The sequence below is a fragment of the Hoplias malabaricus genome, chromosome 7 (genome assembly GCF_029633855.1).
Source record: "Hoplias malabaricus isolate fHopMal1 chromosome 7, fHopMal1.hap1, whole genome shotgun sequence".
Classification (NCBI taxonomy): domain Eukaryota; kingdom Metazoa; phylum Chordata; class Actinopteri; order Characiformes; family Erythrinidae; genus Hoplias; species Hoplias malabaricus.
The window spans coordinates 46,127,652-46,139,721 of record NC_089806.1 but is presented as its reverse complement, the minus strand read 5'-3'; the positions used below and the strand labels follow the sequence as shown (position 1 = coordinate 46,139,721).

Below are 12,070 nucleotides of genomic sequence, written 5' to 3'. Positions count from 1 at the left end.
CTGAAAAAGGAATCTCACTTCATTTTTCTAATACATTTTTGCTGAAGCATAGTCTGAGATGAGAAAACATTTAAAACACACAACAGATGAACTCTAGACTCTAAAGACGTAAACCATGAACACTAAGACTAACAATGACAATGAACTGCAGAACACAGACACCAAGACACACTTTAAATAGTGAATATAACTGGGATAATGTGACCCCACTCACAGGTGTGGGGCGAGACTAAAGGTAACACAAGTGAAAATAAACACAAGACCAAAGCACAGAACGAATAGATCCTGACACCATGTAGTCAGCCTGGTGTTCTGTTTACTGACATTTTGACCTGTTTGTTTCCAACTGTAACTTTGTTTTTCACCTGCTATTTTTGATATTAAACATTCACATCTCAAACATTAACAGTTAACAGTAACATGAAATCACCTGCTTCTTCCTCCTTCATGTTACAGTGGCTTTATAAAAAACAACATCAAAACAGTTAGTAATTCAAATGAAATTGTAGTCAATGTCCATGTTGTTGAATAGAGTTAAAGAGTAAACGGGCTCTACTTAAAACACCACAAGTGCACACACTCACACTCAGGGCTGTAACTAGAATTAAAGTTTTAGTGAGGTCCACGCTGCGGGAATGAAAACTCACTTCACTTCACAATGCCAAATGTTTACAACTTCTAATGCTGACTTCTAAACTGTTACCCATCAATACTCCCATAAACAGCTTTGACCCCACTTAGACTATGTATTTTGTTTTACGTTTACCTCTCTGTCTGTCTCTCACTGTGTGAGTTCATCCTCCTCTCACTTCTCCTCACTGATTACTAAAAAAAACATAAAATACTATTATAATCACAAACACCATGCATTATATTAGTAATAATATTAGTAATAAACTGAATGACCAATCAAAATGACTGTATTAATGCAGTAATTAAAACAGTTCATGTTCTTATAATGTACTAATTTACTGCATAGATTACATCATATCACATTACTTTTAATAAAAAGTGTTTAAAGCTGGAAGCAAGTGATTACGATATAGAAATGTGTAACTTCTATAAATAACTGATGCTGGAATCATGTTTAGATAAATTACAAGATATGATACTTACAGTTTTAATTGTGTTGGATTATTTTATAAAGTGATTTAAGATAAATATAACGTTACTATAAAACATTTAACTGCTGAAAGCATTTTGTATTATTCAGTTTTTATCCTGTGTTAAGATGTCGTACATTTGTATTTTCTGAGTTAAACCTGTAAATACACACTGTGTAGCACGATCTGACAAAGTAGCATAACCTGACAGGTATTAGTCTGCTCAGCTAACGGTGCTGCAGTTAGAGAACAGGTTTAGAATAGCGGTGCTACACACACATTTCTGACTAAACCTTCGATTTGCCCTCACAAAGTCCTCACGTTCATGTCATAGCAGCAGTGTCGTATGTTAGTCTGTAATATGTGCTTAACATACCTCTCAACAAGCACTTAAAGATGGTTACTAATTGAAAGGTCTTGTGAGAGCTGGTTGGCAATTCTACCAACAAACTGAGAGCAGGGTTGCCAGATCCAGCAAAAATATCCAGACCAAAGTCTGTTGAAAACCCCAGTCCTAGAAATATGGGAGATGGGGAAAACGTAAAAACACAACCAAGGTCTGGACCTCTGTGTCCTCGTAGCTAGTTACAGTCATGATCACACTGTGCACTACACACACATCAGCAAACACCAATTTATTAATTACCAACACTAGCTTTGTTAGTTTAAGTTAATTTTAATGATAAAACATATTCCAGTAGGGCTGTGTGAGAATGTGGTGATACGATACATATCACGATACAGGGGTTATGATTCAATATGTTTAAAATAATCAGAATTTTTTATCTTAGAAATGAAAGCGATTGCAAGATTCCTAAAAATAAACAAAACAAAAAATACATATGCAGGTGAGCATGTATGTAGTATGTATTGCCTTTGTTGTAGAATCCAAAAATCCACAATAAGCCCACACTTCAGCTCTTTACACTACGGGAGCCACTCTAGCTTTCACACAGAAACAAACATGAGAGAGAAATGATTCTGCTGCACAAGTGCTGCTCCACGCTTCATCTCCCACTGTGAGAACACACCTGATGCAGAAAATCTCCCGCAGTGCACTCCATGTGTTAAAGTATGACTCCAGGACATCTCCGGACCTGATACTCAGGCATTTCTCTAGAAATTTGCTGGAGCTCATGCCATATTTGGCCAATGCCATCAGATAGGTTCACTAATGCTAACGTTAGCAGTGCATTCTGAAGTTACTTGTTTACAATGAGGTGGGAGAGTTTAATGACAGAAGACAGTACAACAGCGCACTCTAGCAGTCAGGAGTTTAAACACTGAAGAGGAAATATCAGGCTACAACAATTCAGTGAACATTTTCTAGTTTCAAAAGGAAGGGATCTATTCACCACGCCATATCATCACACCACATGCTGTATTTACTCTGTTTTTACAGACTTGCTGGGTGTAATCTCACCAAGGACTCCTGTGAAACTCTGGAATCAGCTCTACACTCAGTAAACTCCTCCCTGAAAGAGCTGGACCTCAGTAACAATCACCTGCAGGATTCAGGAGTGGAGCTGCTCTCTGATGGACTGAAGAGTTCACTCTGTAAACTGGAGACTCTCAGGTAAATCTTTCTATACAATCAATCCTGAATGAACAAGTAGATTAGAAACTTTAACTCATGTTTCACACAATATATCAATCCAGTGAACCTATTCTAAATGAAAAAAGAAGCATTTGGACTGTATCATCACTCTACACCATCGTACAATGTGCTGTATTTACTCTGTTTTTACAGACTTGCTGGGTGTAATCTCACCAAGGACTCCTGTGAAACTCTGGGATCAGCTCTACAGTCAGTAAACTCCTCCCTGAAAGAGCTGGACCTCAGTAACAATGACCTACAGGATTCAGGATTGGAGTTGCTCTCTGCTGGACTGAAGAGTTCACTCTGTAAACTGGAAACTCTCAGGTAAAACTTGTCAAAGCCAAATTACTGTTCTTTGAAATCTTATCTTTTCTTTCATTTTCTTATTATTATTCTATTCGCAAAATGTAAAATGCTACTCCTCCTAGGGTTCTCATGCTACAGCTACAAAACTTCACATAGTCATAGATCCTGTGCCAACTCGGGCTTGTGCTTTTTAGAGAGATCCGACCTACAGATTTCAAAATACGAGCTTCTAAAGTGGGAATGTTTCCCATAGGAATGCATTGGCCAGAATTCAACCTGCTCTAAGCCGGTCAATTTTGAAGCTATGGCCACAAGGTTTCAAATGTTCAGACCCGGGCACACCAAGACCTATCACATCTCACACTTATCCGTTTGTGTGTTTTTACCCTGCAACAATTCTAGCAATACCTAGCAAGCCAAATTCACGAAAATTATTGAACTTTCACCCTCTAGTTTAATATTTTATGTAGCTGTTTGGTGTAACCGTGCAATGTAATATCATGTACGTCTCATTTAACAGTATCTTCACTCAGACTCACTGTCCAGATGAGAATGACTTCTACTTTGTCTACTTTTTCTACTTTGATCCATTCTGAATGTTTTATATCTATCTCTTGCTTCCCAGAATAAAATATATATTTTAACATGTACTAATTCAAAATAAAAAAAGTACTATGTAATTTAACTGTGGTGTGTAACAGCATTGACTCATTTTAAACAGAGTTTAGTGATGTGTGTGTTTGTGTGTACTGTACTACAGCTGTTGTTACTCTGTGTAAACTCCATCTGTTCCTTTCTGCAGATTGTCTGGGTGTATGATTACAGATGAAGGCTATTGTTCTCTGGCTACAGCTCTGAAATCTAACCCCTCCCACCTGAGAGAAATGGATCTGAGTTGCAATCACCCAGGAGAATCTGGAGGGAAGCTGCTCTCTGATCTACTGCAGGATCCACACTTTGCACTGGAGAAACTACAGTGAGTTTTACACACACACACTGCTCTCTACAGAGTGACCGGCGTGTGGACGCTGGAGCTGAGAGAGAGGACAGTGAGTGGAAATGGTGTGTAACTGTAGAACTACAGAGTGACCGGCGTGTGGACGGTGGAGTTGAGAGAGAGGACAGTGAGTGGACACGGTGTGTAACTGTAGAACTACAGAGTGACCGGCGTGTGGACAGTGGAGCTGAGAGAGAGGACAGTGAGTGGACACGGCGTGTAACTGTAGAACTACAGAGTGACCGGCGTGTGGACGGTGGAGCTGAGAGAGAGGACAGTGAGTGGACACTGTGTGTAACTGTAGAACTACAGAGTGACCGGCGTGTGGACGGAGGAGCTGAGAGAGAGGACAGTGAGTGGACACGGTGTGTATCTGTAGAACTACAGAGTGACCGGCGTGTGGACGGTGGAGCTGAGAGAGAGGACAGTGAGTGGACACGGTGTGTAACTGTAGAACTTCATAGTGACCGGCGTGTGGACAGTGGAGCTGAGATAGAGGACAATGAGTGGACACTGTGTGTAACTGTAGAACTACAGAGTGACCGGCGTGTGGACGGTGGAGCTGAGATAGAGTACAGTGAGTGGACACTGTGTGTAACTGTAGAACTACAGAGTGACCGGCGTGTGGACGGTGGCGCTGAGAGAGAGGACAGTGCGTGGACAGTGTAACTGTAGAACTACAGAGTGACCGGCGTGTGGACGGTGGAGCTGAGAGAGTGGACAGTGAGTGTAGAAACAAGGAGGTGTTCATAATGTTGTGGCTGATGGGTGAACACACTCCTGTAAGTTTGAGCTGTAAAACCACAGAAGTGCAGCCCCCTACTGCGGTGATGAGGGGGAGGAGCTGAACCCCGCGGGGGGCATCACATGACCCCGGTGTTGGGGGAATGCTCTTATGGTCACAGCCCTAGTTTCAGGTTTATGTGGAGTTTAATGAGTTTATAAATGTGTGTGTTTGATCTTTAGAGTCCAACACGGAGGAATCAGCAGAATGAGACCAGGACCGAAGAAATGTAAGATACACACACACACACACACACACACACACACTACACACACTACACACACACACACTGTACACTAACACAAATATATAGTAAAAACACATGTATAGTATTGTTTGTAAATGTGTGTGTGTGTGTGTGTGTACAGGGTACTGTGATCTGACTCTGGATCCAAACACAGCACACACTGCTCTCTCTCTGTCTGAGGGAAACAGGAAGGTGGAGAGTGTGATGGAGACTCAGTGGTATCCAGATCATCCGGAGAGATTTGATGGTGTTCCTCAGGTTCTGAGTGTGGAGAGTTTAACTGGACGCTGTTACTGGGAGGTGGAGTGGAGGGGGTGGGGGGTTTCTATCTCAGTGTCGTACAGAGGAATCAGGAGGAAAGAAGGAGGAGCTGAGAGTGGGTTTGGATTCAATAAATTCTCCTGGAGTCTTTTCTGCTCTGAGAACAGTTACTGGGTCAGACACAATCATCAGGAAACTGAGATACACCCCCCCTCTCACTGTAACAGAGTCGGAGTGTATCTGGACTGGGGGTCCGGCACTCTGTCCTTCTACACCATCTCACCTCACACACACACACTCACACACTTACACACATTCACCTCCACATTCACTGAGCCCCTCTACGCTGGGTTTGTGGTCTGGGGTCATGACTCCTCAGTGTGTCTGTGTGAGACAGAATAGACACACTCTCTCTCTCCTATACACACACACACATAGACACACACACTCACACACACGCACACACACACAGACACACACACTCACACACACACATGCACACACACACACACACAAACACACACACACACGGGTCACTTTAATGAAAACATGTGCCCTGTAGGTATATTATATACAGTAGTGTACCAAAACATGGGCACCCTTAGACAAATCTTTTAAAAAAATGTAAGAAATGCACACCCTTAACAGAAGGCACATGTCTACATACTAACAAACAATTATTTATTATTTAGTGAATGCAAATTGTAAAATGTGTCCTTTGCAAACATTATGGCACATTTTATAGTTTAGTTTTCCCCTATGTGCTAAACAAGAAATGGAAATTGTGTAAATGTGAAAATGCCATGTTTAAAATTCCTGTAGACTATTATTTAAACTTTGTAAAAAAACAAAAAAAAAACAAAGCAAAACATAACGGTTGGTGTATAATTTAAACATCTGTGCAGTTTAGCTCTCCTATATTCCTATGCTACCCTTTCTGCAGTGAACACTAACAAAAGGACAACTGATAGCTCACAACTCACCAGTGTCAGTGATACTGTCAGTGTTACTGTTGGACTGCTATTCAAACATGTGTCTACAGTATTTTTAAAGCATGTAACTTAAGATGTATCCATAAATATCAAATGTTCATCAGGTCCAATTTACTACATAGGAGCCCTTTGTAGTTCATACATACCATTGGGTAACATCTCCCAAGGCCAGACCACATTTTCATCTGGATCACTTGCTGCAAGGACATCAATCTTTTCAGCATTAGGGACTGCAGGGTTGTATTGGTGTATAGCCTCCAATAGCTTTGCCTTCACTTTGGAAAGATGCCTTCTCTTTTTTTGTCTTTGTTTGTTGCTGTCTAATGAATAGATACAAAGTCATGAGCAACAGAAACAATTCTACAATTATGAATTAATGTCAGATTAGCTGTTACTCATCCCAGGCACTTAGTTTAACTACAAGGTCATATTTTATTAATTTACTTCCATTACAAAATGTCCTAAAAGCTGAAGGACAACAAAACCATTGCCTCACAGCTAGTAAACTCTGGCCTATCTGGCCTGTGTTGTTTGAAACACTTAACAGATTCACTTGTTTGATTTTATCCTTAAATTCCCTCATTGTATTATGTCTGCATGTGGGTGTGCATCGATGTATCGACTGGAACTACCTTGCAAAAATATTTAGCAATCTATGCCATTCAAATATATATTTTGACAATCTGGAACTTAGCAAAGTGAAATTAATAGAACATGGGGTGAAAAAGTCAACATCTCTTACAATGTATCCTTTACAAGAACAATATTAACTTACTGATTGATTGCCACGTCACCAGAGGTAAGACTTACAGCAATATGTGATGTGTATATGACAAAGGGGTTGTTTACCATTTTGTCTGTAGAGGTTGTGTTTCTTTTCACGAAGACTTCCAAACAACCCCTCAATGATCTTCTGCAACTCCTGTGGACTGCCTGGAGTTACATCTGTTACTGTTAAAACATTCAGAATTTCAAAAGTAACTTTAGTAAAACCTCTATATTTGAGACTGTCAGGAATCCAGTTTGAGATCCTCACCGGTTAGGGCCCACTGTTTGACATCTGCAACCCACTGATCCCGTAGTTCCACACTACAGTTGAGGTCCACCATAAAAGACTGCAGACTATCTGCCTCAGCCTTTGCTCTCTGCTTGGTCTAGAATTCACAGCCAAAACCACAAGCTTATAGAAACATGTCGGTGAGCAAATTTAATATACAACATTTTCATTTATTTTTTTTAATACCTTTCTGTATCTCTGAGACAATGCCCTGTGCAAGCTCTCAACTTTCCTGGAATTCCAGCCCATTGCTTGCAGTGTAAACATATCATTTCTTGCTGTAAAAATAATTACAAATTTCATTAATTAATTTAAATTCAAATAGATTGGGTCCTGCATTTCTTATGCAATTCACATTTTATATAAAAAACTACTTAATTGGTAGCTACTGGTTAAACCAAATTCTGTGCTACTTAACAGCTTTTTTCAACAATATTATCTGAATTAGGCATGAAATAATGCAATGCTACATTTTACAAATAGTATAATTATAGTATATACATGAATACCTGCTTTTGTCATATATTTGGTAGTGAGAGGCACACGAGACAAGAAACTGTTGACTTGTTCAACCTCTTCTCCAATGGTGGTTCCGGACCCTTCTTGATTTCTTCCACCCCAAATAATCTAAACCATGGAGCAATGACTAATAACAATTAGTTTTTATATATAAATATACAGTACATGATCATGCTGTATAGCTTTTATTAGGTTGATATGAACAGTAAACAGAAACTGTGTAAATGTGAAGAAATGTATTTAATATGACACTTTTATAACTGCATACAAACCTCACACTTCCAGTCATGAGCTTTTGCATGGAGCACAGATAGGAATGGCTTCATCCCAGTAAGTGAACTCAGCTCCGGAAAATGTCCTGTGACACGCTGGAGATAAGGCCAATACCTACACATTACATCTGTGCAAAACAAGCTAACGTTTCTGGAAGATGCAAGCTCTTTCTGCAGAAACATTGGGTAGGCAAATATCTCTCCCCTGAACATGTTGAGGCCCTTGAGAAGCACACCATGCCGACAGACAGACACCTCTATGCCTTCTTCATCTAATTTTGAGCTTGACCGCTGAGAACATTCTTTTGCTGCAGCCCAGGTGGATGTCCCACAAGTGGCACTACCTTGTGTCTAAAACCAATAAAAATGAAGGTCAGCCAGAAACTGCACTGATTATTCAAATGAAAAGAAGCCAAAATAAAAACCAAAAGTACACATTGCTTATAATTACATGTGTTATTTGGGCTCTTATGTAGTCCACAAAAACTGACACATCCTCATCTTTTGCTAGAAAGACTCCTGCATAATGTGCCCGCTCACCAATACTAAGAGAAAAGGCATGAGTAAGAATGATTATTCATACAACAAAACCTATAAAACAAAATCTGTAATAAAATAAATAAATAAACCCACACAAACCCTTTTGATTTACGAAAACGATAATGTTTCCGGTTGCCATCAACACAGACAGCCAGCATGTCCGGAGTGCAAGCAGGACAAACAAAATGTTCTTTTGCACACATTTTCTCTTTTTCAAACTGACTGTATGAATATTCTAAGAAACTTCTTTGAAAAGTATCAGGGCAAATCTTTCCAACCTGAAAAAACATGAGGCACATTCACTTGCACAGGATAACAACTTCTTGAACAGCTATATAAAAAAACATCATTAGTATATGTAGATAGTATTGCAAAAATGGATTTACCCTCCCATAGTACAAGGACCTTTGTTCCAACATTCTCACAAAGGCCAGCCTAGACAATGCCGGAGCTGACGTCTTCATTTCCTCATAAGATGAAAATACATCTATGGCATACACTGTTTGGAAATTGACAGTAGCTGGCCAGTATCTGGCTAGGAGAAGGTCCTTCACCTCCGGTACCCAGCAGCTTTTGTAAAAGCTGCAACTCATACAAGGAAGTGAAAAATCATACCTCCCTGCAAACAAGGAGAAATCACAATCGTGACTCTGTAAAATAATGTTGTACATGGAACTTGACGAATGTGTGTATAAAATATTCTGATACCATTGATGGTGATCAAGATGATTGATCGTCCTGCACCGACAGTGATATGTGAATCTTCACATCTACAAATACGGCGTGGCACAGGTGTAGGCAAGAGACGTGCTGCAGAAGAGAATTATAACTTAATAAATTGTTCCTATTAAACATTAAATAAAGTAAATTAAATCCAAACATGCCCGTCTCAACCATCTGGAGTTATGGATAAAATACCACATGTTGTCCAGGGGCACACAGCAACAACCGTGTACAAATGGATACATTGTAGTACATATGGTATTTTAGTAGACTGTTTATGTTTCTGGCATGAGAACTTGTCACATTTGTGTTTAATGTGTTTAATTAATGTGACCCCACTCACAGGTGTGGGGCGAGACTAAATGTAACACAAGTGAAAATAGACACAAGACCAAAGCACAGAACGAATAGATCCTGACACCATGTAGTCAGCCTGGTGTTCTGTTTACTGACATATTGACCTGTTTGTTTCCAACTGTAACTTTGTTTTTCACCTGCTATTTTTGATATTAAACATTCACATCTCAAACATTAACAGTTAACAGTAACATGAAATCACCTGCTTCTTCCTCCTCCATGTTACAGTGGCTTTATAAAAAACAACATCAAAACAGTTAGTAATTCAAATGAAATTGTAGTCAATGTCCATGTTGTTGAATAGTGTTAAAGAGTAAACAGGCTCTACTTAAAACACCACAAGTGCACACACTCACACTCAGGGCTGTAACTAGAATTAAAGTTTTAGTGAGGTCCACACTGCAGGAATGAAAACTCACTTCACTTCACAATGCCAAATGTTTACAACTTCTAATGCTGACTTCTAAATTGTTACCCCTCAATACTCCCATAAACTGCTTTGACCCCACTTAGACTATGTATTTTGTTTTACGTTTCCCTCTCTGTCTGTCTCTCACTGTGTGTGTTCATCCTCCTCTCACTTCTCCTCACTGATTACTAAAAAAAAAACATAAAATACTATTATAATCACAAACACCATGCATTATATCAGTAATAATATTAGTAATAAACTGAATGACCAATCAAAATGACTGTATTAATGCAGTAATTAAAACAGTTCATGTTCTTATAATGTACTAATATATTGCATAGATTACATCATATCACGTTACTTTTAATAATAAGTGTTTAAAGCTGGAAGCAAGTGATTACGATACAGAAATGTGTAACTTCTATAAATAACTGATGCTGGAATCATGTTTAGATAAATTACAAGATATGATACTTACAGTTTTAATTGTGTTGGATTATTTTATAAAGTGATTTAGGATAAATATAACGTTACTATAAAACATTTAACTGCTGAAAGCATTTTGTATTATTCAGTTTTTATCCTGTGTTAAGATGTCGTACATTTGTATTTTCTGAGTTAAACCTGTAAATACACACTGGGTAGCACAATCTGACAAAGTAGCATAACCTGACAGGTATTAGTCTGCTCAGCTAATGGTGCTGCAGTTAGAGAACAGGTTTAGAATAGCGGTGCTACACACACCTTTCTGACTAAACCTTCGATTTGCCCTCACAAAGTCCTCACGTTCATGTCATAGCAGCAGTGTTGTATGTTAGTCTGTAATATGTGCTTAACATACCTCTCAACAAGCACTTAAAGATAGTTACTAATTGAAAGGTCTTGTGAGAGCAGGTTGGCAAATCTACCAACAAACTGAGAGCAGGGTTGCCAGATCCAGCAAAAATATCCAGACCAAAGTCTGTTGAAAACCCAAGTCCTAGAAATATGGGAGATGGGGAAAACGTAAAAACACAACCGAGGTCCTGACCTCTGTGTCCTCGTAGCTAGTTAAAGCCATGATCACACTGTGCACTACACACACATCAGCAAATACCAATTTATAATTTACCAACACTAGCTTGTTAGTTTAAGTTAAATTTAATGATAAAACATATTCCAGTAGGGCTGTGTGAGAATGTGGTGATACAATACATATCACGATACAGGGGTTACGATTCAATATATTTAAAATAATCAGAATTTTTTTATCTTAGAAATGAATGTGATTGCAAGATTCCTAAAAATAAACAAAACAAAAAATACATATGCAGGTGAGCATGTATGTAGTATGTATTGCCTTTGTTGTGGAATCCAAAAATCCACAATAAGCCCACACTTCAGCTCTGTACACTACAGGAGCCACTCTAGCTTTCACACAGAAACAAACACAACATTCATTGTGGACATTACCCGGACTGGTAAACTCAGAATCAGCGCATGTGAGAACAGAGCGAGAAATGATTGTCCTGCACAAGTGCTGCTCCACGCTTCATCTCCCACTGTGAGAACACACCTGATGCATAAAATCTCCCGCAGTGCACTCCATGTGTGAAAGTATGACTCCAGGACATCTCCGGACCTGATACTCAGTCGTTTCTCTAGAAATTTGCTGGAGCTCATGCCATATTTGGCCAATGCCATCAGATAGGTTCACTAATGCTAACGTTAGCAGTGCATTCTGAAGTTACTTGTTTACAATGAGGTGGGAGAGTCTAATGACAGAAGACAGTACAACAGCACACTCTAGCAGTAAGGAGGTTAATCACTGAAGAGGAAATATCAGGCTACAACAATTCAGTGAACATTTTCTAGTTTCAAAAGGAAGGGATCTATTCATCACGCCATATCATCACACCAC

General features: G+C 39.3%; 2 protein-coding genes and 1 long non-coding RNA gene across 4 annotated transcripts in view; 1 reads left to right on the top strand and 2 right to left on the bottom strand.

Moving 5' to 3' along the window:
- Positions 1 to 12,070, top strand: part of LOC136701751 (NACHT, LRR and PYD domains-containing protein 12-like) — a 35,365-nt gene that overhangs the window by 18,466 nt on the left and 4,829 nt on the right. The window contains exons 6-10 of one of the 2 annotated variants that reach the window (XM_066676447.1): positions 2,506 to 2,679; positions 2,854 to 3,027; positions 3,812 to 3,985; positions 4,973 to 5,019; positions 5,159 to 5,708. In XM_066676447.1, the coding sequence (XP_066532544.1) occupies positions 2,506 to 2,679; positions 2,854 to 3,027; positions 3,812 to 3,985; positions 4,973 to 5,019; positions 5,159 to 5,700 (1,111 nt within the window). In that variant the 3' untranslated portion in view covers positions 5,701 to 5,708. Of the gene's footprint in view, positions 1 to 2,505; positions 2,680 to 2,853; positions 3,028 to 3,811; positions 3,986 to 4,972; positions 5,020 to 5,158; positions 5,709 to 12,070 lie in introns of those variants that run through there. The other variant, XM_066676446.1, reaches the window with a different exon arrangement.
- On the bottom strand, positions 6,405 to 8,351 carry LOC136701953 (uncharacterized). The gene is made up of 6 exons (XM_066676754.1): positions 8,286 to 8,351; positions 7,857 to 7,974; positions 7,534 to 7,625; positions 7,327 to 7,444; positions 7,140 to 7,241; positions 6,405 to 6,610 (listed from the first exon to the last, which is right to left on the bottom strand). The coding sequence occupies exons 1-6, from the start codon at positions 8,349 to 8,351 to the stop codon at positions 6,405 to 6,407; spliced, it is 702 nt and encodes a 233-aa protein (XP_066532851.1).
- On the bottom strand, positions 8,593 to 9,580 carry LOC136701760 (uncharacterized). The gene is made up of 4 exons (XR_010803855.1): positions 9,387 to 9,580; positions 9,065 to 9,297; positions 8,778 to 8,956; positions 8,593 to 8,683 (listed from the first exon to the last, which is right to left on the bottom strand). It is a non-coding gene; the product is annotated as an uncharacterized lncRNA (long non-coding RNA).